Source organism: Trematomus bernacchii, unplaced genomic scaffold (assembly GCF_902827165.1).
Source record: "Trematomus bernacchii unplaced genomic scaffold, fTreBer1.1, whole genome shotgun sequence".
Taxonomy (NCBI): Eukaryota; Metazoa; Chordata; class Actinopteri; order Perciformes; family Nototheniidae; genus Trematomus; species Trematomus bernacchii.
This window is the reverse complement of record NW_022987803.1, coordinates 5,479,768-5,502,664: the sequence shown is the minus strand read 5'-3', so window position 1 is coordinate 5,502,664 and position 22,897 is coordinate 5,479,768. Positions and strand designations below refer to the sequence as shown.

General features: G+C 39.5%; 1 protein-coding gene and 2 long non-coding RNA genes across 3 annotated transcripts in view; all 3 read left to right on the top strand.

The window, feature by feature from the left end:
• LOC117498600 overlaps positions 1–22,897 on the top strand; it is a 60,730-nt gene that overhangs the window by 14,200 nt on the left and 23,633 nt on the right. Inside the window, exons 3-17 of the mRNA XM_034150795.1 lie at positions 2,126–2,229; positions 3,210–3,372; positions 3,588–3,734; positions 3,819–3,983; positions 9,101–9,253; positions 12,809–12,973; positions 13,329–13,472; positions 13,561–13,731; positions 15,131–15,253; positions 15,361–15,510; positions 15,686–15,856; positions 20,129–20,431; positions 20,697–20,846; positions 21,022–21,097; positions 22,372–22,776. Coding sequence (XP_034006686.1) covers positions 2,128–2,229; positions 3,210–3,372; positions 3,588–3,734; positions 3,819–3,983; positions 9,101–9,253; positions 12,809–12,973; positions 13,329–13,472; positions 13,561–13,731; positions 15,131–15,253; positions 15,361–15,510; positions 15,686–15,856; positions 20,129–20,431; positions 20,697–20,846; positions 21,022–21,097; positions 22,372–22,776 — 2,588 coding nt within the window. The 5' untranslated portion in view covers positions 2,126–2,127. The remainder of the gene's footprint in view (positions 1–2,125; positions 2,230–3,209; positions 3,373–3,587; positions 3,735–3,818; positions 3,984–9,100; positions 9,254–12,808; positions 12,974–13,328; positions 13,473–13,560; positions 13,732–15,130; positions 15,254–15,360; positions 15,511–15,685; positions 15,857–20,128; positions 20,432–20,696; positions 20,847–21,021; positions 21,098–22,371; positions 22,777–22,897) is intronic.
• On the top strand, positions 16,820–17,939 carry LOC117498368. The gene is made up of 4 exons (XR_004557574.1): positions 16,820–16,859; positions 16,967–17,116; positions 17,292–17,462; positions 17,916–17,939. It is a non-coding gene; the product is annotated as an uncharacterized LOC117498368 (long non-coding RNA).
• LOC117498367 lies at positions 20,430–22,395 on the top strand. Its single transcript, XR_004557573.1, has 4 exons — positions 20,430–20,592; positions 20,697–20,846; positions 21,022–21,192; positions 22,372–22,395. It is a non-coding gene; the product is annotated as an uncharacterized LOC117498367 (long non-coding RNA).

The window sequence follows — 22,897 nt, the reverse complement described above, 5'->3', positions numbered from 1 at the left end:
GAGAGAGATATATATAGATAGATAGATATATAGATAGTTATAGATAGATCGATAGATAGTTCAACCGAGTCTCACGGCATTTCGTGTTATTGTCACAAAATTAATCTATTGATTCGTGTTCACCAACACGATTTCCCCATTTTTTTCCTGTCACACAGAACGATTTTAAAAGCAATGTAAATAATAACAAATTAGAAGGAAACAAATATTTAAAAAAATACAGATTTCAGTATTCTGACACAGAACGATTTTAATGGCAATGTATTTCTATTGGTAGTATGTTTCGTGTCTGCACCAAATAATAACAAATTAGAAGGAAAAAAAGATTTAAAAAAATACAGATTTCAGTATTCTGAGGCTCTGAGCCCAATTTATTTTCCTCGCGGACAGCAAAAAAAGTCAGACATTATACAATTTAAAATAAAAACAATAATTGTGGCTTGATATTGAGTAGGAAAATATTTTTATGAACCACACAGCTTCTGGTCTTCCAAGACCCGACCGGACAAAAAGACGTGGTGCACGCACGAAACATACTACCAATAGAAATACATTGCTTTTAAAAACGTTCCGTGTGACACGAAAAAAATGGGAAAACCGTGTTGGTGAATACGAATCAATAGATTAAATGTATTTCGTGACTATTACACGAAATGCCGTGAGACTGGGTTGGATAGTTATAGATAGAGAGAGAGATAGAGAGACACTTTGCACATAACTCACGGTAGCAACTTTTATACTTCATGCAATGCACAAACTATTCATTTCAAACCTTTATTCATCCAGATTGTCCCTTGAGATCATAGATCTCTTTTTCAAGGGAGACCTTCAACAATTAGGTTCCACATGAAACATAAAACAACATAAAACAATAGAGGATATCATACAACATATTTACAAGCTACATTTACATACTTATCAACATTTACAAATACCCATAGTTTCAATGAGCATTTCATTTAGACTTGCTTTAAAAACATTCAGAGGAATAAAATTGCTCAGTTTCAATTTTAGCTGTAGACTGTTCCAAGCAAGTGGCGCTGCGCACATAAAAGCTGTCTTACCTAAGACAGTCCTTGCTCTTGGCACATCTAACAAGACTACATCATGCGATCTCAGACAATAGCTGCTTGCAACTCTCTGTGTTATCAGTGAACAGATGTAATAAGGGAGTTTACCCAACATGGCTTTATAAATAAACGTGTACCAATGACTGAGCCTCCGTACAGTAAGTGAAGGCAGACCTGCCCTTGCATACAGGGTACAGTGATGGACAAGTGCTTTACAATTTGTGACAAATCTCAGTGCACTGTGATAGGCGGCATCTAACTTGTTCAGGCAATGGGCAGGTGCATTAATATAGACCAGATCACCATAGTCCAGCACAGGTAAAAAGGTCACAGTGACTAGCCTTTTCCTGGCTTCAAAAGAGAAACAGGACTTGTTTCTGAAAAATAAACCTAGTCTAACCCTCAGCTTTTTAAGCAGGTTATTGACCTGAAGTTTAAAAGTGAGACAATCATCAAGCCAGATACCAAGGTATTTGTAACAAAAATGTAGGCTGTAATCAAAATGTTCAGAAAGAAAGAAGAACAGCTGGGCAAAGCGTTTTAACTTATAAAACCAAAAATAACCTGTCCACACAGATATTGCACCAATCAAATTACAGTACACATTTTTCCAATAGTAACCAGAAATTCACTCCCCCAGACAAATACATTTTGGAAATTCATCAAATATAAGTTATATAATTGATCAAAAGAAATGTCAAACAAACACCCATATACATGTGTTGGTTTCCCAGCTAAACTTTATTCGGCAAGTAAATATAGTTCTTCTTAAATATACCTTGTACACATTACTTAAAATGGTGGCCAAACCCAAAGCCATGATTGGAATGGCATCTTTATAGGTCTATAAAGATGAATCCAATGATGTAATAAGATAAATGTTAAGAAACCCTCAACAATGTGCTTGACCTTTATTTGTTCTGTGGTATAAGAACAAGGTATAATTATGACAGTGTTCAATATCTATGTAATTATCTAACAATACAAACAATGTAAAGCTGGGTGGTATGATTATATAATGTTTTTTTTTCTTTTCTGTCCCACTTTCTTAAAAGGAATGGCAATATTTAAGACATGCTTGTCCATCTTTGCCCTTCTCCTGACACTAACTATTTTGGAAACAGGGAGCTTCATTGAATCTCCAAGTCAGGTTTTACCGGTAGGTCAACGGTGTTTACAATACTGTACGGAAAATATGGGATCACAGCCCTGACCAATTTGCTGCCCTAGGCAAGATTTTAGCTGGCGCCCCCCCCCCAAAATGCAGACACTCACTATGACTTGCGCATGCATTCACGTGCACGGTTGTGGCATGACCACCAAAACAGAAAGATATGGACACAAGATGTGTGCAAATGTATTTAGTATCCTATCCATTTGAACATGATTTAAGTGGGGGGTGGACCTAACCTCCACTAGGGGGTCCGGGGGCATGCTCCCCCGGGAAGATTTTTTTTTTTTTAATATTGAAGTTAAAAGCATCAATCTGGTGCACTTTGAGAGCAAAATGAAGAGATCTATGGATACATCTCTCAACATCCATATGAAACAGAACTGAAAACAGATTTTCTTTTTATTTATGGATATTTTACAAATCACTCCCCTTTTAAACTGTATTCTTGTTTATTAATAACAACTTTTTTTTACTGTCATAGTATTTTATACCTGTTTTTCATCTATTCTCTTATTTTTTTATAACTATAATGATCATATAAAGGTGTGCCTTTACCTCACTGAGCTGAGGTTATCAGAGCCTCTCAGTCTTTCAGGAGAGAGCTCTCTAAAGCTCTCCCCCCTGCGGCCGCTTACACAGTAAATTCCAATGTTAATAAAAGCTGTATACGTTTTTTGGGAGTTTGATTTATTTTAAATTAACACAAATACAAAATTAAAACCTATAATTGCACACTAAAAACATTATTTAAAAAAAAGAACTATTTCACATAAACCTCTGGTTTTGACTGGGGCTGGGGCAGTTCAACTTGATTAGTTTATGGGCGCTGTACGCAATATAGGCGCAGTTCTGTTAGTATAAGATAATAAGATGTACTTTGTTGATCCAAAATCGGGAAATTGTGTTGTTATGAAATACATTATTTAATTTCTGTTTTTTTTTTCAATTTTCGGCGCCCCCCATAGATTGATGCGCCCTTAGCATTCGCCTATACTGCCTATGCCAAGGGCCGGCCCTGTCACAGCCTTCAACACACAAAGCAATTATTTGAACCTGAACCCTATCTGTTGTCTCAGGAACACAATGAAGAAGAATCATTTCTGCCTCACACCAGGGAAAAAAGGAGTGGTAAGTCTCATTATTAAATATTAAAGACTATTGGAATAATAACACTTTATAACTGATAGTTACTTTAAGAGATTTAAAACATGAGAGGTGTGACTCATCTCATCAAACTCAAAAAAGTAGTTCCCCAAATACCAACTATTAAGAACTTGTATATTGTGTGTGGATGATTTAAAACAACATTTATATTTTGTTTGTATTTATTTCAATCTCTCTAGTGGCTACAAACCAATGGAATTACACGCTTGATATTGTATTGAATGCCTCTGATGTGGCAATAATTCAGCAGTTTCAGTCCTCTTTGAACAGTTTTCCCATACAACTTGGTAACAACACAGAGATCTCAGAAATTACCTTTACAACAGGTGAGTCATTTGAGTAGCTATGTTGACCTTCTTACCAACATATAAACACCTTTTATGCTATACTGATCACTTTTCTTTCATCAGTGTGTTCCTCGACTGCCACTGGCTTCCAGTGTAGATGTGAGGACAATTTTGCTTGGCCATACAGCACATGTGTCACATATGGAGCCTGTGATTCCATTGTTAGTGGCATCTGTACATGTATTGATGCTATTCCAGCTGATGGACAGTCCTGCCAGGCAATATCAGGTGAACAAGTCATTACTTATTGATTTCCTTTCATTGCTAATTGCCAGCAGCAGCCTGGTGAAGGAAGAGCTATAGTTAGGGTCAATTAAATTCAGTGAAATTCAATGAATGTTACTTACATTTAACACTGATTTAAAGGGGCCATGAGCTGACATCTTTTTGAACGTTGACTTAAATGTATTTTATAAACAAATTACACATCATTTATTTGGTTTGTTGAAACCAATAATATTACATTTCAATTAAAAATAATAGGTTCAACTTAATACCATTACATTCAACTAACCTAATACAATTACAGTATGTGGAACCTGTTGACATAATATATTTAATTAAAGTCAATGTTTAATTTTTTCAGTGTGTTATGCTAATTTTCAGCTTCTTATTATTATTTAGTGTCTACTGTGACATGTCTCCATGCTTTAACCTGTTAAGCCCTGAGCCTGTTTTTCAGGTCTCAGGCTCGAAAATGACATTCCCAGAACAAATGACCATATCTTCCCTTCTAAAAGGGTTAAATTAATAATATTTTTTCTCAAAGTAATGATAAACCTGTGAGTTGAATGTAGAAAAGTCAGAATCAATATAGATGTTTTTTATTTTAAAGAAAATTCTGATTTTACATAGTAAAAAACTGTAAATTATAGTGTCCGTCCAAAAATTCTTTTTTACTTATAGTGAAAACCACCCTTGGATGATGGGTTAGTAGACTAAAAGCTTTAGGAATCCAAAGTACAACATATAATAAGTATCCTGTATCAAGATTGATGCAAAACAAGTGACATTTGACCTTTTTAGAGAGATTTAGCAAAAATAAACCACTTCTGGGGTCATTTGGGTGGATTTTCCATATCTCTGGCCCCCCTTGCTCGATTTTGATGGTTGACACCTCTTTCTGACCGTTAGAGCCAATAGAATCGAAGGGGGAGTCCCCCACACACACACGTTGTGAAGAGAAAAGGTGGGGGCTTCGCGCATGTCATTTTCAATCAGAGTGAACCTATCTCTAGCTTTGACATCTGGTTATTACCCGTCCCCTTGTGTGTTATGAAGGTTTTTATGCATGTAAACGGTGTGCAGAGTCAAAACCCTCAAAGTACACCCTGTAGCGAGTAAAACTCTAACACAGAAAATACCTCCCCAAAACGCCTCGTTGGAGATACGTCACTGCCCATTTGAGTCTTCCATTTAGTTCCGGGTACGGCATGATGTCATGCGGTAATGGACCAATCCGGAAGAGCTATGGCCACACCCAGCGGCGCTGGCCGCACCCTCTGCCAGCCTAACATTTACTGTTGGAAGCTCTGGTTCAGTTCACAATCGATCCAGTCATGCCAATGCCAAGGACCTGTTTCCTGAAATGTGAGGAGAAATCTGAGCTGTTTGTCCTACCGACGGAAGAACCACAACGAAGTCAGTGGTTGAAATTTCTGTTTAACACTGTTCCTTCAGAGGTTCGAAGAACGTTACTGTGTGCGCGGCATTTCACAGACGAAAGCTTCCAAAACATTGCCCAGTTTGAGGCCGGATATGCACAGCATTTGAAACTGAAGGACGATGCTATTCCTAGTTTGTTTGGACCGTTTGGAGCAGGGGAAGATTAGGGTACACAACCTGTAAGTTTGCATTGTTATTTGTGTATTTATCAAACAAGGTATCTTCCACGACTGTTTAAATGTGTAAACGTGTGTCGGACTGCTAGCGTTTCCATATATCAACTCTAATATCAGCAGATGGCCTTACATACATGTATCTCATAGCAGGAGAATGTCTGCATTCACACACAAAATACTCATAGATAGTATACTCCGGGTGATTTACCGTACGGTCAGTCGCGAAACGTAATTACATTATAGCTGACGTTCCTAGCGTGTATGCTACCGAGCTAACCAACGGAGCTAGACATGGGTTTGCTCGGGAAAACACTTGACACAGTGCTTACTGGGCTAACGACGTTGCTAGCGTTTAAATATATCAACTACAATGTCAGCAGATGGCCTTACATGTTTGTCATGGCAGGAGAATGTCTGCATTCACACACGGAATACTCATACAGTATACTCCGGGTGATTTACCGTACGGTCAGTACATTACAGTTGGCTAGCTAACGAGGCTAGCGGAAAACATCGTATTCATGCCAGTTACAATGAATGACCGAACGTAGCAGACTACCCGTATAAGATTGCAATTATAAACACGTTATTGCTAGCCTAATATGAACCACTAGCTTTTGTTCATAGTAGTTTTATTACACTACATTATAGTTGCCGTAACTCCGAGCTACCGTTCATATCGTGTTTGCTACCAAGGTAAACAAGAAAGCTAGGTTAGCATATTATTCATGCCAGTTACAATGAATGACCGAACGTAGCAGACTACCCGTATAAGATTGCAATTATAAACACGTTATTGCTAGCCTAATATGAACCACTAGCTTTTGTTCATAGTAGTTTTATTACACTACATTATAGTTGCCGTAACTCCGAGCTACCGTTCATATCGTGTTTGCTACCAAGGTAAACAAGAAAGCTAGGTTAGCATATTATTCATGCCAGTTACATTGAATGACCGAACGTAGCAGACTACCCGTATAAGATTGCAATTATAAACACGTTATTGCTAGCCTAATATGAACCACTAGCTTTTGTTCATAGTAGTTTTATTACACTACATTATAGTTGCCGTAACTCCGAGCTACCGTTCATATCGTGTTTGCTACCAAGGTAAACAAGAAAGCTAGGTTAGCATATTAGCTGGCAAGCTTACTGTGTTGATTAGATAGATCCACACTCCTACCACAACTACTACTAACAAATCTAAAACAACTAAGTTTCTCTAATATTTTGTGATTTGCATTTGATTTCGTCCAGCCAGATCAGGAAACTCCTGGCGTAACACACACACGGGATGACCCACTCTGATGCCTCGTCCTAAAAAGCCCCGGCAGCCGCTTACAAAGCTGCGATAGGCAAGATGCCGAAAACGCCTATAAGGGGAGGAATGGATGATATACAGTGTATATATGTATATTTACGCATGTTCATTTTGTACATTTCTAAAAATAAAGTTTGATGGAAATACTTAGTAGGCCTATCCTTTCTTCCCTGAATTATTTGCTCCTATAACATATCATTCATATATAGCAAACCATGATTTGATTTCTCATCAAACAGTAGTAGTTTATTACAGGTAAAAATAACTTACTCTTCTATAACAACATTTGTAGGTACAGTTCGGTTAGTTAGCGTATAATATATATACGGCTGTACCGACGCCATTATAAGACTGATGTTCCGAGAGCGAGCCGAAAAAAGCACTGTTAGACATGGGCGGAGCCTCTCTGGTGGTTGACTAATCAGAACAGAGTGGCCGAGCTGACCAATCGGAGCACACTAGGCTCACAGGGAGGGGGGGGCAAGAGCTCCAATGAGTCGTTTAGTGGAGAGAGTGAATACTGCTGAATACACATACTTTACAGAGATGCTGTATGCGAAACCAATGTGAGTTTGGAAAATTGCACAGTATAAATCTATTTTAGTATACCTCAACAATGTAATTATGATCAGTGGAAATGGCCATGACATGGGCCCTTTAATGTTTATGGATTATCAGAAATCATTTCAAAGGGACACAGACACATTAGATTAACCTATGGATTAACTTCAGCAGCGTTTTTATCGTTTTAATGCCATTGAAGACCACTTTGGAGAGACTACAGAGCCAAGGTAAAAATGTTAGCATTTTTAGCTACCTAGCGTCACCTGTTTTGATGTCCGTTTTTGCTTATAACGTCGCAAATACGTATAATTCAGTGGTAATGTCGGTGTCAATAGATTATGTGTCACCTCACGATGTGAATCGATGTGTTGGATGTGGTGAAAAGATAAATAATAAGGTTTTGTGAGTGATTTTTGGTGCAGTAAGGTGCATTTTTCGCTCATGCTAATTCAGAGGCTCAGTGTTAGCATTGTGGGTTTTCTTTTAAAAAAAAAAAAAAATGATCAGTTAGATGAGTTTCTTCCCGTTACATGGATATAAAACATTCATAGTTTTATTAAATGAACATGCCCTCAGACACTGTTTCCTGCAAGATGTTGCGGCAGTGCCCCGGTACCGGGGTCTCTCGGGCTTAACAGGTTAATGTTCAAAAAGCTCTTTATTTTTCTCATACTGCCTGTGCTGCAGCACCTCTTTTCACCCTCTGTCTGAAACCAGAGCCCAGTCTGCTCTGATTGGTTAGCTGGCTGGCTCTGTTAACTCAGGCATGGGCAAACTACGGCCCGTTGGGCTTTTGAATCCGGCCCACCGAATATTGGTACAAAATTGTCCAAATGATAGTAAAGACCGCATTCATTTTGCCTTTTTCCTGCAATACCCGGCATTTCAGTTGATCCCACTAGATGGCGCACTCTAGACACAATTTACCTTTGCCGAGTGTATAATGAGGAGTGGACAGCTAAATATTTTGTTACCGATCTGCTACTGGCCCGGCCCCGTCTGTCAAATGTTAAAACTCATAGTGGCCCCCGAGCCAAAAAGTTTGCCCATCCCTGGGTTAACTGCTCAGTAAAGTTATTTTATATTTAGAGAGTGATCATTAATAGACCATTAGCTCTAAGATAAAACACTTAAAGGTAGGGTAGGTAAGTTTGAGAAACCGGCTCGAGATCGCTAGAATTTGAAAATACACAACCGGAGAAAATCTGCCACTTCCTTATAGAGCCCCTCCTCCAACACACACAAACGCGCACATGACCAATGAGGGCACGATATAAATTTGTGCACAGATGGAAGGCTGACAGGCAGGTAGGCCATCCAGTTATTTTAGCCGGGCCGGCTAAAATGATTGGTCGTGCTTTTTACAGTACTAAGGCTTCCACAGATGACATTTTTTTATGGATTTTTTGTCAAAGCACTTAAGATATTCATTGCTATCGGGATGTTAAGAGCATTCCATGGAATATAACAAAAAGTGTATCTCGAGCCGGTTTCTCAAACTTACCTACCCTACCTTTACGTATTACTTTAAATTACTACAGCTTAATTTGAGTGATTTCTCTACATTGATATGTCCTTTAACCAAAAGAGACCCTAAATCATGTTGTTTTTTACTACAGGGCTTCTGGCTCAGGTTGAGTACGATGTGGATGTTGAGCTGAATTTTACTGATATTGGGACCGTGGACGTCCTTAGAAGCATCCTGGATGCCGGTGGCTTTTCCCTAGCCTTGGGTCCAACTGTGAACGTCACACACATTACCATCACCACAGGTAAGCATGGTGGTAAAAGCATGGGGGGAAAATGTTGTTAGACAAGACAAAGGGCGCCTGGGTATTAAAGTGAACTGTGTCATTTTTCCCACATTTGACCATGTGATACATTCAATTCAATCAATTCTATTTTCTTTCAAGTGTTTACGGAGTAATGGCTCACTTATTAACTGTGGACAAAGTGCAATGCGAGAATATGCTCTCTTGACCTTCATATCACTAAACTATTTTTGTTTAAACACACTTTATTTTATATTATACATTCGTCCTCTAAAATTGGGACTTTCCCTTCTCATTAGGCGCGTTCACACCAAGTACTTTCCCCACAATAGTTCATGAGAACTCTTTTAGTTCTCATGAACTAAAGCAGATCGCGTTCACACCAAAATGAGTTCCTGGGGGTGGATTAGGCAAATGAAGCCGCTGACGTCACTTCTTCTTCTTCTGCTTTGGGTTTACTGGCAGGCTGCAAACAACTTCACGGCGAGTACAGTAGGTGGCGGTATGCACCTTAAAGTTGCAATCCGCCAAAAAACCGAGAGAAGAAGAAGAAGAAAAATCTCCCGCGTATACTGCCACGACCCACCTGCTGTATATGAGGCGTCTGTTTACCTTCCGACCTCAGACATGAGCTTCGTCTGAGTTATTTAAAGGAAACCTATCATGCTATATTTAAATGATATATTGTAGGGCCATACCTATATAAGGTATATTTATACGTTTCTGTTTACAAAATACCAAACAGATCATGCATTTTAGCCATGCCTCATTTCGCTCTATGTGCTGTTTGCTGTCTACGGGTCTGATTCTGCTGACCACGCCCCCCTGCAGGAGAGGTGAGCCGTGCTCTGATCAGCTGCTGGGCTGTCAGAAGAGGGGGAGAAAAAGAGATCTCCGTCCTCGTGTTTTATTATATAGAGTTGTTATTCATTTGTTTTAAAGCTCAATAAATAACAAAGAAGACCTTTGACCGGCAAGACCATTTTGTCCGGAAGATTTAAACTTTAACGGACATCTTGACCGGCGAAACAAACTGAAACTGAAACTCTGCCGCACGGTCCCCTCGTTCCTTGGAAGAGGCGGAGAGGTGGGTGTTTGTCATCTGCTGGTGGACTAACCGGAGAGAATTACAGTGCTTGCCTCGACGGGGAGGGATTGCATTGCAGCGGGAGCAAGCGCTTGCCTCGGGGAGGGAGAAAGAAAGCCACAGCGGAGAATAAACAAAAGGGTAACCATGGTAACTATGGGCGGGAAGTATTCTTCGCTGCTTTTGTGGCAGACTACAGCGCCACTTACAGGCCTGGCATATGTACTACAGCGTCTCCAGCGCTTTCGAACGGCAATGGCTGTGGCTGTCTCCTCCTGATTGGTGGAGTTGGCCCAATAGCCGTAGCGCCACCGTCCTGACGTCAGGACAGTGTTCAAATCTGGATCAGTTTTTATCAGCTCCGTTGCAGCCCCTTTTTTAGAGATTTGGGTATGGAGGAAAATAGAGAGGGTTGTGTTTTCTGACACTTGGTGAGTTCCCTGGAACACCGGGGACACATATTCATGTATAAAGACGTACAAAAGTGCATTTTGCATGATAGGTCCCCTTTAACCTCTTAAGCCCTGAGCCTGTTTTTCAGGTCTCAGGCTCGAAAATGACATTCCCAGAACAAATGACCATATCTTCCCTTCTAAAAGGGTTAAATTAATAATCTTTATTCTCAAAGTAATGATAAACCTGTGAGTTGGATGTAGAAAAGTCAGAATCAATATAGATGTTTTTTATTTTAAAGAAAATTCAGATTTTACATAGTAAAAAACTGTAAATTATAGTGTCCGTCCAAATATTATTTTTTACTTATAGTGAAAACTACCCTTGGATGATGGGTTAGTAGACTAAAAGCTTTAGGAATCCAAAGTACAACATATAATAAGTACCCTGTATCAAGATTGATGCAAAACAAGTGAAATTTGACCTTTTTAGAGAGATTTTGCCAAAAAACCCCACTTTTTTTTTCGTTTTAATGCCATTGAACGCGTCTTTTGACCTAATTGACAGCTACGGTGAGACGATCTGCCGTAAAAGCTCCGTAAAGGTACGTGTTGTGATGTCTGTGTTTGCTTCCCCTGTCGCAAGTTCGGATCGCTCAGTGATGATACTATACTTAAATAATCAGTGGAGTCTCAGCTTTAATCGGCTATATTGTATGTGCAGCTACGATAAGTAATAAGGGTATCTTTATCTTGAATTGTGTGCCGCAGTGCTTTACGCTGTGGCGCGCTCCCGCGAGGTGTACAGACCGACGGGGAATAATGGATTTTGACGGAAATTGTACGATCCTGTCCGTCAAAATGACGGGCAGCGAAAAAGTCTACCGCAACCTCTGGTCCAGAGTAATGCATGTTTGAACAGACCATTACTTCTCAACACAATATAATCTAAAATATGTCCCATTGGACCTAAATCCTATTCATCCAGCACCTAGAAACCAAACACCTAGTCCCAGTCCAAGGAGCAGAAGTACATGGCTAATTATTAGGCAGAATGGTGTAATCAGATTGTGCCTGCCGAAAGTGTTTTTATGTTGGCAAGTTTACTATGGCAAAGGGTAGAGGAGAGCAGGTCATGCCTTTCCCAACAGGAAAAATATCATGAAGGTCCATCAGTCTGCATAACAATAATCTATTTGCTTCTGTTTGTTGCGCAGGGAGGGTTTATCTTTGGAGCGAAGGGGCCTTCAAACAATAGGTGGTTGTTTTTTGGGGGTAATGTGCTGTTGGACATATTGGTCCAATGGGACATCTTTCTGACCATTAAGCTGCATTCACATGATACACGTCAAAACGGCTCTGCACTCACGTTGCAGTTGTGTATCTTTTGGAGAGAGCAGTGCTGCCCGACTAGGCGGAAGCGCTTCTATTGGCGTCGCACATCACTCAAAATTGTCACCAAGCACGGCGTTCAAAGGTCAAATAATTTCAACTTCGACCTTGTTTAACGCTGACCTTCGCAACCAATCAGATGCCAGCTGTACTAGGCTAGCAGGGGAAGTAAATCTGCTCTTTTCTCACCACGTGGTTGGGCACAGAGCCTTGCAGTGAACACAGCCAGTATGGTTACCTTCCGTGCTGGCTTGTGCCGCTACATACAGCTGTCATCTGATATAATAATTTCAACTTGGAATGCATCGCTTGGCAACAATTTGGAGCCATGCACAACACAGAAGGCAGTTATTCATTTAAGTGGTTGGCTGTGGCTCAGGATGTAAAGTTGGTCGTCAACTAATCCGAAGATCAATGGTCCTGCTCCTTCAGTCTGCGTTGGAGTGTCATTGGGCAAAGATACCATAGCAAAGTATCTCCCAAGGCACAGCAGAAAGTGTGGAAATAAGCATGAGATAGATCCTCATGAGTCCAGTTTGTCAACTTGTTAACCCTGCTATCAGTTTATAAATGTGTGTGAATGGATACATCTTGACATGTAAGGCAGAGGAACTTTGAGTTGTGGTAAGCTACAAAGCATTATAACTGATTATAATGTCTGTTTAATTGTTTGTTTTTATGTAGTTTGTTACCCAAATGGTACAAACTTCCAGTGCAGATGTGAGGAACAGTATGTGTGGTCATTAAGCAACTGTAATACATATGGAGCCTGTGATGACATCATTGACAACACGTGTGGGTGTATCAACAGTATTCCTACCAATGGACAATACTGCGTGCCACAGACAGGTGATACACTTTTACATTTAAAGTAACATCACACATATGGATATAATATTTACTGTTATTTTTTTCGGCACTGTAATCTGTATTTGGTTATTTAAAAAAAGTATTTGTGTCCTTTCAAGGTGACCTCGTATTACATTTACATGAGCAAATCTAAATGAGCAAACAGAAAATATCAAACAATATGACAAGATGAAAAGAATGAGGATGCGAGAAATATGAATATCTATTCTTGACCATAATTGAATTTCACAATCTTCACTCAGCAATTTTGCCTGAGTCATGTCATGACATGACCTAGATTTGGAACAAATTACTTGCAAATAATTGTCTCTAATTCGACTCTCTTTTTCTACAGTACCTTTAGTATTTTATGAATACCAGATTATTATCGAGGTGAATACCAGCGATGCGGATCAGCTGAGAAACGTCCTGAACAGTCTTCCTTTTCCTGTCCAGATCAGCTCCTCAGTTAACATATTAGATGCCAATATCACCACAGGTAAGAACAAATGCATGATATCCTTTTTTAATATCTATTTCAAACTTCTGCCTTTTTCACAAGAGAAAATATGTTATTCTCTTTAAAGTTTGCAGCCAAGATAACACTGGGTTTCAGTGCCGCTGTGAAAATGACTATCTTTGGCCGTGTGATAAGTGTGACACCTATGGGAAATGTGATGGTAATACAAGCAACACATGTGGATGCATCAATGCCATTCCTCCTGATGGACAATACTGCCAGCCTGCTGATCAATACAGTAAGTTGGTTTTCAGGTTTGTTTACTTTTAGGATCATATTTCTATTTTCTGCCTCTCCTGTGACATGTCTCCATGCTTTAATGTTCAAAAAGCTCTTTATTTTTCTCATACTGCCTGTGCTGCAGCACCTCTTTTCACCCTCTGTCTGAAACCAGAGCCCAGTCTGCTCTGATTGGTTAGCTGGTCGTCTTTGTGATTGGTCAGGCGCTTAGAGATGTGTCGGAAATGTCCCGCCCCTTAGCCTTTTACGGACAATGTATAAGAACGCTAGCCTATAGAAGCACAAGTGTTACATAGTGATGTCACTATGTTACTGAAGCAAACAAAGGAGTCCAATGGAGGCGTTTCAGGTAGGGAGGGAGTGTGTGGGAAGAGACTCCTTCTGGAGGGAACACAGGGATTTTAGCCTTTGCAGGCCATTTACATGCACACAAACCTATAGAACACAATACAGGAAAGGGAAAACCACAATAGTAAGATGTAAAAATGTAAGATGACTTTTAAATATAATATTCAGAAATATATAGTAAGTTTTGTTCAAACTAGCGATGTCACGACATATAAGTAAGTATGTATATCATGTTAATAAACCACATTATAATATGATGTAAATAATTCAGCATTCTTTTTCTTTTTTTTAATTGTGAAAGTTGTGACAGCCCTAATTCAAGCTTTTAAAATGTGCGTGTGACAATATACAGTAGTAACTATCTTATTAGTCTCACCCTTTATAGTTGTTTCTACTCAGCAGCAACTCCACTTTCTCTCCCATGTGACAGATTTAACAGCTTGTCCTCAGTGCAGATGTGAGGATCAGTATCGTTGGTCATGTGACCAGTGTTTAAAGTATACATCCTGTGACAACATCACTGCGATTAAAGTCACTATTCTTATATATTATTAAATGCAGTTTTGGTCAGATCTAAAAAATGTAATTCATTTGTGGCCCTAGTCCTCTTCGAATGTAAGAGGACTCCATTCATTTAAATTGTTATATCCAGAAAATGAAGTGAGTGATATTCAAATGTACTGGTTATATAATAAACACAAATGATAATGTCATGTAAACAATCCATCATTTTTCTTTTTCACTTTGGTTATGGGAACAGACTTTTCTTTATCTTTCTAGTATATCTATTTTCATTAGTAGTAAAACAGATAAAACGCACAATAATCAAATGTAAAGATAGATTCCACTAAAGCTTAATATTGTTATATTTCTGTTTTTAAATGTCTATTGGTATCATGATATCATTATCACTAATTATTTTGGTCACATTTATTGTACAGTATATCATCTTTTTATATTCTGATAGCCCTTTTTCAAGCTCTTAAAATATGCATCGTATAACAAAGAGAAGCAATTACCAAGGAACTCCTCTCTTTGACTTCTTACAGATGTTACAGCTTGTCCTCTTATAACAACTCCATCACCAACAACTCTTCTTACAACTCCATCACCAACAACTCTTCTTACAACTCCATCACCAACAACTCTTCTTACAACTCCATCACCAACAAGTAAGACTTAAAGGACAGTATTTTATAAAACAAAAACCAAATGATAATATTATTTACAAGTGAGACATCAACTGTATTTGTTTTTCTTTAAAATGCTCTCCCTGCAGCTCCTCCTATTCTCTTTGAATACATCATTGTGGTTGAGTTGAACACCACAGATGTCACTCTAATAAATCAACTGAGTACCATTCTGAGAAGCATCCGTTACCCCGTTATCCTCAACAACGCACAAATCCTTGATGTAAACATTTCTACAGGTACAGATAAAAGCTTATTTTACATTGGTCTACATGATGTAAATATGTGAAATATGTGTTGGTGTTGTCAACCCAAAGTTTGAATCTAAAAGTTGTAAAACACACTTTATGAATATGACAGTTGGAAAAAGTCATTACATGTGTAAAATGAATTGTGTTTTTGTTTGGTCTCAAGTTTGCTCTCCGAGCAGTGCTGGTTACCAGTGCAGATGTGAGGATCAGTATCGTTGGTCATGTGACCAGTGTTTACAGTATACATCCTGTGACAACATCACTGGTGACACATGTGGATGCATCAATGCCATTCCTCCTGATGGACAATACTGCCAGCCTTCTGGTCAAAACAGTAAGTTGGTCTGCAGTAATCACTGCATTCTTGCCAGCATTTGATGTGCCTTATTTTCAAAATCTTTATCCTTAATTGCATGACAATCCCTGTGTCTCACTATGTAATTGCTTGCTTTTGGGTTTGTCGAAAGACAGGAGCTGGCCTGAGTCAGAAGGACAACTTTGGAAACACTGCCATATGTTGTAGAGAATCTATAATTGTATTTTATTGTTTTTAACTCAAATGTACGTAAAAAAGGATTAGGGTCACTTATGATGACCAAAAGTGATTTTTGTTCCCAATTATGATATTCAACTTTTTTCTCAAACTAATATGAAAATTCACTTTGGGTCACATTAATCGTACAGTATGGGGAATTCAAACAATTCAGATAGCTCTAGTTCTTAAAATATGCATCTTATCATATACAGAAGCAATCAACTAAGAACTCCTCTCTCTTTTACTTCTTACAGACTTTACCCTTTGTCGTCTTACAACAACTCCATCACCAACAACTCTTCCTACAACAACTCCATCACCAACAACTCTTACAACAACTCCATCACCAAAACTCCATACAACAACTAACAACAAATATAACAACTCTTCCTACAAAACTCCATCACAACTCTTTACAACAACTCCATAAAAACTAAATCACCAACAACTCTTCCTACAAACAACTCCATCACCAACAACTTCCTACAACAAACTCCATCACCAACAACTCCATCACCAACAACTCTTCCTTCAACAACTCCATCACCAACAACTCTTCCTTCAACAACTCTTCCTACAACAACTCCATCACCAACAACTCTTCCTACAACAACTCCATCACCAACAACAACTCCATCACCAACAACTCTTCCTACAACAACTCCATCACCAACAACTCTTCCTACAACAACTCCATCACCAACAACTCCATCACCAACAACTCTTCTTACAACTCCATCACCAACAACTCTTCTTACAACTCCATCACCAACAACTCTTCTTACAACTCCATCACCAACAAGTAAGACTTAAAGGACAGTATTTTATAAAACAAAAACCAAATGATAATATTATTTACAAGTGAGACATCAACTGTATTTGTTTTTCTTTAAAATGCTCTCCCTGCAGCTCCTCCTATTCTCTTTGAATACATCATTGTGGTTGAGTTGAACACCACAGATGTCACTCTAATAAATCAACTGAGTACCATTCTGAGAAGCATCCGTTACCCCGTTATCCTCAACAACGCACAAATCCTTGATGTAAACATTTCTACAGGTACAGATAAAAGCTTATTTTACATTGGTCTACATGATGTAAATATGTGAAATATGTGTTGGTGTTGTCAACCCAAAGTTTGAATCTAAAAGTTGTAAAACACACTTTATGAATATGACAGTTGGAAAAAGTCATTACATGTGTAAAATGAATTGTGTTTTTGTTTGGTCTCAAGTTTGCTCTCCGAGCAGTGCTGGTTACCAGTGCAGATGTGAGGATCAGTATCGTTGGTCATGTGACCAGTGTTTACAGTATACATCCTGTGACAACATCACTGGTGACACATGTGGATGCATCAATGCCATTCCTCCTGATGGACAATACTGCCAGCCTTCTGGTCAAAACAGTAAGTTGGTCTGCAGTAATCACTGCATTCTTGCCAGCATTTGATGTGCCTTATTTTCAAAATCTTTATCCTTAATTGCATGACAATCCCTGTGTCTCACTATGTAATTGCTTGCTTTTGGGTTGTCGAAAGACAGGAGCTGGCCTGAGTCAGAAGGACAACTTTGGAAACACTGCCATATGTTGTAGAGAATCTATAATTGTATTTTATTGTTTTTAACTCAAATGTACGTAAAAAAGGATTAGGGTCACTTATGATGACCAAAAGTGATTTTTGTTCCCAATTATGATATTCAACTTTTTTCTCAAACTAATATGAAAATTCACTTTGGGTCACATTAATCGTACAGTATGGGGAATTCAAACAATTCAGATAGCTCTAGTTCTTAAAATATGCATCTTATCATATACAGAAGCAATCAACTAAGAACTCCTCTCTCTTTACTTCTTACAGACTTTACCCTTTGTCGTCTTACAAAATCATCACCAACAACTCTTCCTACAACAACTCCATCACCAACAACTCTTCCTACAACAACTCCATCACCAACAACTCCATCACCAACAACTCTTCCTACAACAACTCCATCACCAACAAACTCTTCCACAACAACACAGCACCAACACAACACCTACACAACAACTCCATCACCAACAACAACTCCAGCACCAACAACTTCCTACAACAACATCCATCAAACAACTCTTCCTACAACAACTCCATCACCAACAACTCCATCACCAACAACTCTTCCTTCAACAACTCCATCACCAACAACTCTTCCTTCAACAACTCTTCCTTCAACAACTCCATCACCAACAACTCTTCCTTCAACAACTCCATCACCAACAACTCTTCCAACAACAACAACAACTACATCACCAACAAGTAAGACTTAAAGGACAATATTTCATTTAGAAAAAACAACATTACAATATTCATTTTAAGTGAGGCATCTTCTGTATACTCCCTTTGAAATGCTCTCCCTGCAGCTCCTCCTATTCTCTTTGAATACATCATTTTGGTTGAGTTGAACACCACAGATGTCACTCTAATAAATCAACTGAGTACCATTCTGAGAAGCATCCGTTACCCCGTTATCCTCAACAACGCACAAATCCTTGATGTAAACATTTCTACAGGTACAGATAAAAGCTTATTTTACATTGGTTTACATGATGTAAATATGTGAAATATGTGTTGGTGTTGTCAACCCAAAGTTTGAATCTAAAAGTTGTAAAACACACTTTATGAATATGACAGTTGGAAAAAGTCATTACATGTGTAAAATGAATTGTGTTTTTGTTTGGTCTCCAGTTTGCTCTCCGAGCAGTGCTGGTTACCAGTGCAGATGTGAGGATCAGTATCGTTGGTCATGTGACCAGTGTTTACAGTATACATCCTGTGACAACATCACTGGGGACACATGTGGATGCATCAATGCCATTCCTCCTGATGGACAATACTGCCAGCCTTCTGGTCAAAACAGTAAGTTGGTCTGCAGTAATCACTGCATTCTGGCCTGCATTTTCTATTTTACTCAAATGTAATATAAAAAAAAGTCAAACTAGAAATGTCATGATATACAAGTAAGTATGGATATCATGTTAATAAAACACATATGAACATATTATGTAAATGACCCAACTCTCTTGTAAACTTTTGTTCATTTATGGCAGGGGTCGGCAACCTTTTTGATATGAAGTACCATTACAAAAAAAAATCGTTATCAGCGTGCCGACGATCGTGAATTATCAACGGGGGAAGGGGGGGGGGGGGTGCGGAGCTCGACGCTTGTGAACTCTCAACAGGAGGGCGGGGGGAGCCTCGCTGCGGGGAAGCAGTGTGTGGACCTGTCAGCGCAACTTACATGATGCCGAATTTAACAAACACATTTAAATAATTGGTTTTAAACTGCATAATAATAAGGACGATCGTCCGTTCTGTGATTCTCCAGAACACACAGATGGCCAGTCCGCCCCAGTGTAGCATATTATTTCGATGAGAGATGAGCAGATCGCCACTGGGCTTTCAACTAAAGACACAGCCACGCAAAAACTGGGGCATTTGTACAGCTCCTATGGGTACTGCAATTTGTGAAGTGCTTTCCTCCGTGGTGAAATGATCAGCACTGCACCACGGAGGAAAGCGGCAGAAAGTCGCCTGGAGTTAAAGAGAGCGGGGCTGCGTTGCGTGCATGGCTTCCTTCTGCAGGTAACGGGGAGACGCGCGCTGGCGGCGGTCTCGTTCAGGATCCGAAAATAATTTTTTCATATTTTGCACACTTATTCCACTTATTCCTAGTGTGCCACTGGTTACGGTGCCGCATGCCAATGGTGGCACGCGTTGCCAGGGGTTGCCGACCCCTGATTTATGGTAACAGACTTTCTCTCCATCTTCTTCAAGATTTATTTTGCAGGTTATACAATTGCTGTGACAGAGATAAATACACTCTTATCAAAGTTAAAGATGGCTTCCACTGATGAACTTCAGTATGTTTTCTTTCTTTTTACAGAATGTCTATAGGCATCATGATTATATAAATATTGCTTATTGTTTTTGCTACACTTCATTGTACAGTCCTAGAATAAAATCTAGTATCTCTTAAGTTTCACTCTCTGTTATTGTTCTATTCAGCAGTGACTCCTCTCTCTTCCTTTTTACAGACATTCCAGCTTGTATTGCTACAACAACTCCACCTTCAACAACTCCACCTTCAACAACTCCTCCTTCAACAACTCCACCTTCAACAACTCCACCTTCAACAACTCCACATTCAACAACTCCTCCTTCAACAACTCCACCTTCAACAACTCCACCTTCAACAACTCCACCCTTCAACAACTCCAACACCAACAACTCCACCTTCAACAAACTCCACCACCAACAACTCCACCTTCAACAACTCCACCACCAACAACTCCACCTTCAACAACTCCTCCACCAACAACTACTCCTTCAACAACTCCGCCACCAACAACTCTTCCTTCAACAACTCCAACACTAACAACTCTTCTTACAACAACCCCATCACCAACAACTCCATCACCAACAACTCTTCTTAGAACAACTCCATCACCAACAACTCTTCCAACAACAACAACAACAACAACAACTACATCACCAACAAGTAAGAATTAAAGGACAATATTTCATTTAGAAAAAACAACATTACAATATTCATTTTAAGTGAGGCATCTTCTGTATACTCCCTTTGAAATGCTCTCCCTGCAGCTCCTCCTATTCTCTTTGAATACATCATTGTGGTTGAGTTGAACACCACAGATGTCACTCTAATAAATCAACTGAGTACCATTCTGAGAAGCATCCGTTACCCCGTTATCCTCAACAACGCACAAATCCTTGATGTAAACATTTCTACAGGTACAGATAAAAGCTTATTTTACATTGGTCTACATGATGTAAATATGTGAAATATGTGTTGGTGTTGTCAACCCAAAGTTTGAATCTAAAAGTTGTAAAACACACTTTATGAATATGACAGTTGGAAAAAGTCATTACATGTGTAAAATGAATTGTGTTTTTGTTTGGTCTCAAGTTTGCTCTCCGAGCAGTGCTGGTTACCAGTGCAGATGTGAGGATCAGTATCGTTGGTCATGTGACCAGTGTTTACAGTATACATCCTGTGACAACATCACTGGTGACACATGTGGATGCATCAATGCCATTCCTCCTGATGGACAATACTGCCAGCCTTCTGGTCAAAACAGTAAGTTGGTCTGCAGTAATCACTGCATTCTGGCCTGCATTTTCTATTTTACTCAAATGTAATATAAAAAAAGTCAAACTATAAATGTCATGATATACAAGTAAGTATGGATATCATGTTAATAAAACACATATGAACATATTATGTAAATGACCCAACTCTCTTGTAAACTTTTGTTCATTTATGGCAGGGGTCGGCAACCTTTTTGATATGAAGTACCATTACAAAAAAAATTCGTTATCAGCGTGCCGACGATCGTGAATTATCAACGGGGGAAGGGGGGGGGGGGGTGCGGAGCTCGACGCTTGTGAACTCTCAACAGGAGGGCGGGGGGAGCCTCGCTGCGGGGAAGCAGTGTGTGGACCTGTCAGCGCAACTTACATGATGCCGAATTTAACAAACACATTTAAATAATTGGTTTAAACTGCATAATAATAAGGACGATCGTCCGTTCTGTGATTCTCCAGAACACACAGATGGCCAGTCCGCCCCAGTGTAGCATATTATTTCGATGAGAGATGAGCAGATCGCCACTGGGCTTTCAACTAAAGACACAGCCACGCAAAAACTGGGGCATTTGTACAGCTCCTTATGGGTACTGCAATTTGTGAAGTGCTTTCCTCCGTGGTGAAATGATCAGCACTGCACCACGGAGGAAAGCGGCAGAAAGTCGCCTGGAGTTAAAGAGAGCGGGGCTGCGTTGCGTGCATGGCTTCCTTCTGCAGGTAACGGGGAGACGCGCGCTGGCGGCGGTCTCGTTCAGGATCCGAAAATAATTTTTTCATATTTTGCACACTTATTCCACTTATTCCTAGTGTGCCACTGGTTACGGTGCCGCATGCCAATGGTGGCACGCGTGCCAGGGGTTGCCGACCCCTGATTTATGGTAACAGACTTTCTCTCCATCTTCTTCAAGATTTATTTTGCAGGTTATACAATTGCTGTGACAGAGATAAAATACACTCTTATCAAAGTTAAAGATGGCTTCCACTGATGAACTTCAGTATTGTTTTCTTTTCTTTTTACAGAATGTCTATAGGCATCATGATTATATAAATATTGCTTATTGTTTTTGCTACATTCATTGTACAGTCCTAGAATAAAATCTAGTATCTTCTTAAGTTTCACTCTCTGTTATTGTTCTATTCAGCAGTGACTCCTCTCTCTTCCTTTTTACAGACATTCCAGCTTGTATTGCTACAAACATCCACCTTCAACAACTCCACCTTCCAACAACTCCTCCCTTCAACAACTCCACCTTCAACAACTCCACCTTCAACACTCCACCTTGCAACAACTCCACCTTCAACAACGCCACCTTCAAACAACTCCTCCTTCAACACTCCTCCTTCAACAACTCCACCTTCAACAACCTCCACCTTCAACAACTCCCATTCAACAACTCCTCCTTCAACACTCCACCTTCAACAACTCCACCTTCAAACAACTCACCTTCAACAACTCCACCACCAACAACTCCACCTTCAACAACTCCACCTTCAACAACTCCACCACCAACAACTCCACCACCAACAACTCCACCTTCAACAACTCCTCCACCAACAACTCCTCCTTCAACAACTCGCCACAACAACTCTTCCTTCAACAACTCCAACACTAACAAACTCTTCTTACAACAACCCCATCACCAACAACTCCATCACCAACAACTCTTCTTAGAACAACTCCATCACCACAACTTTTC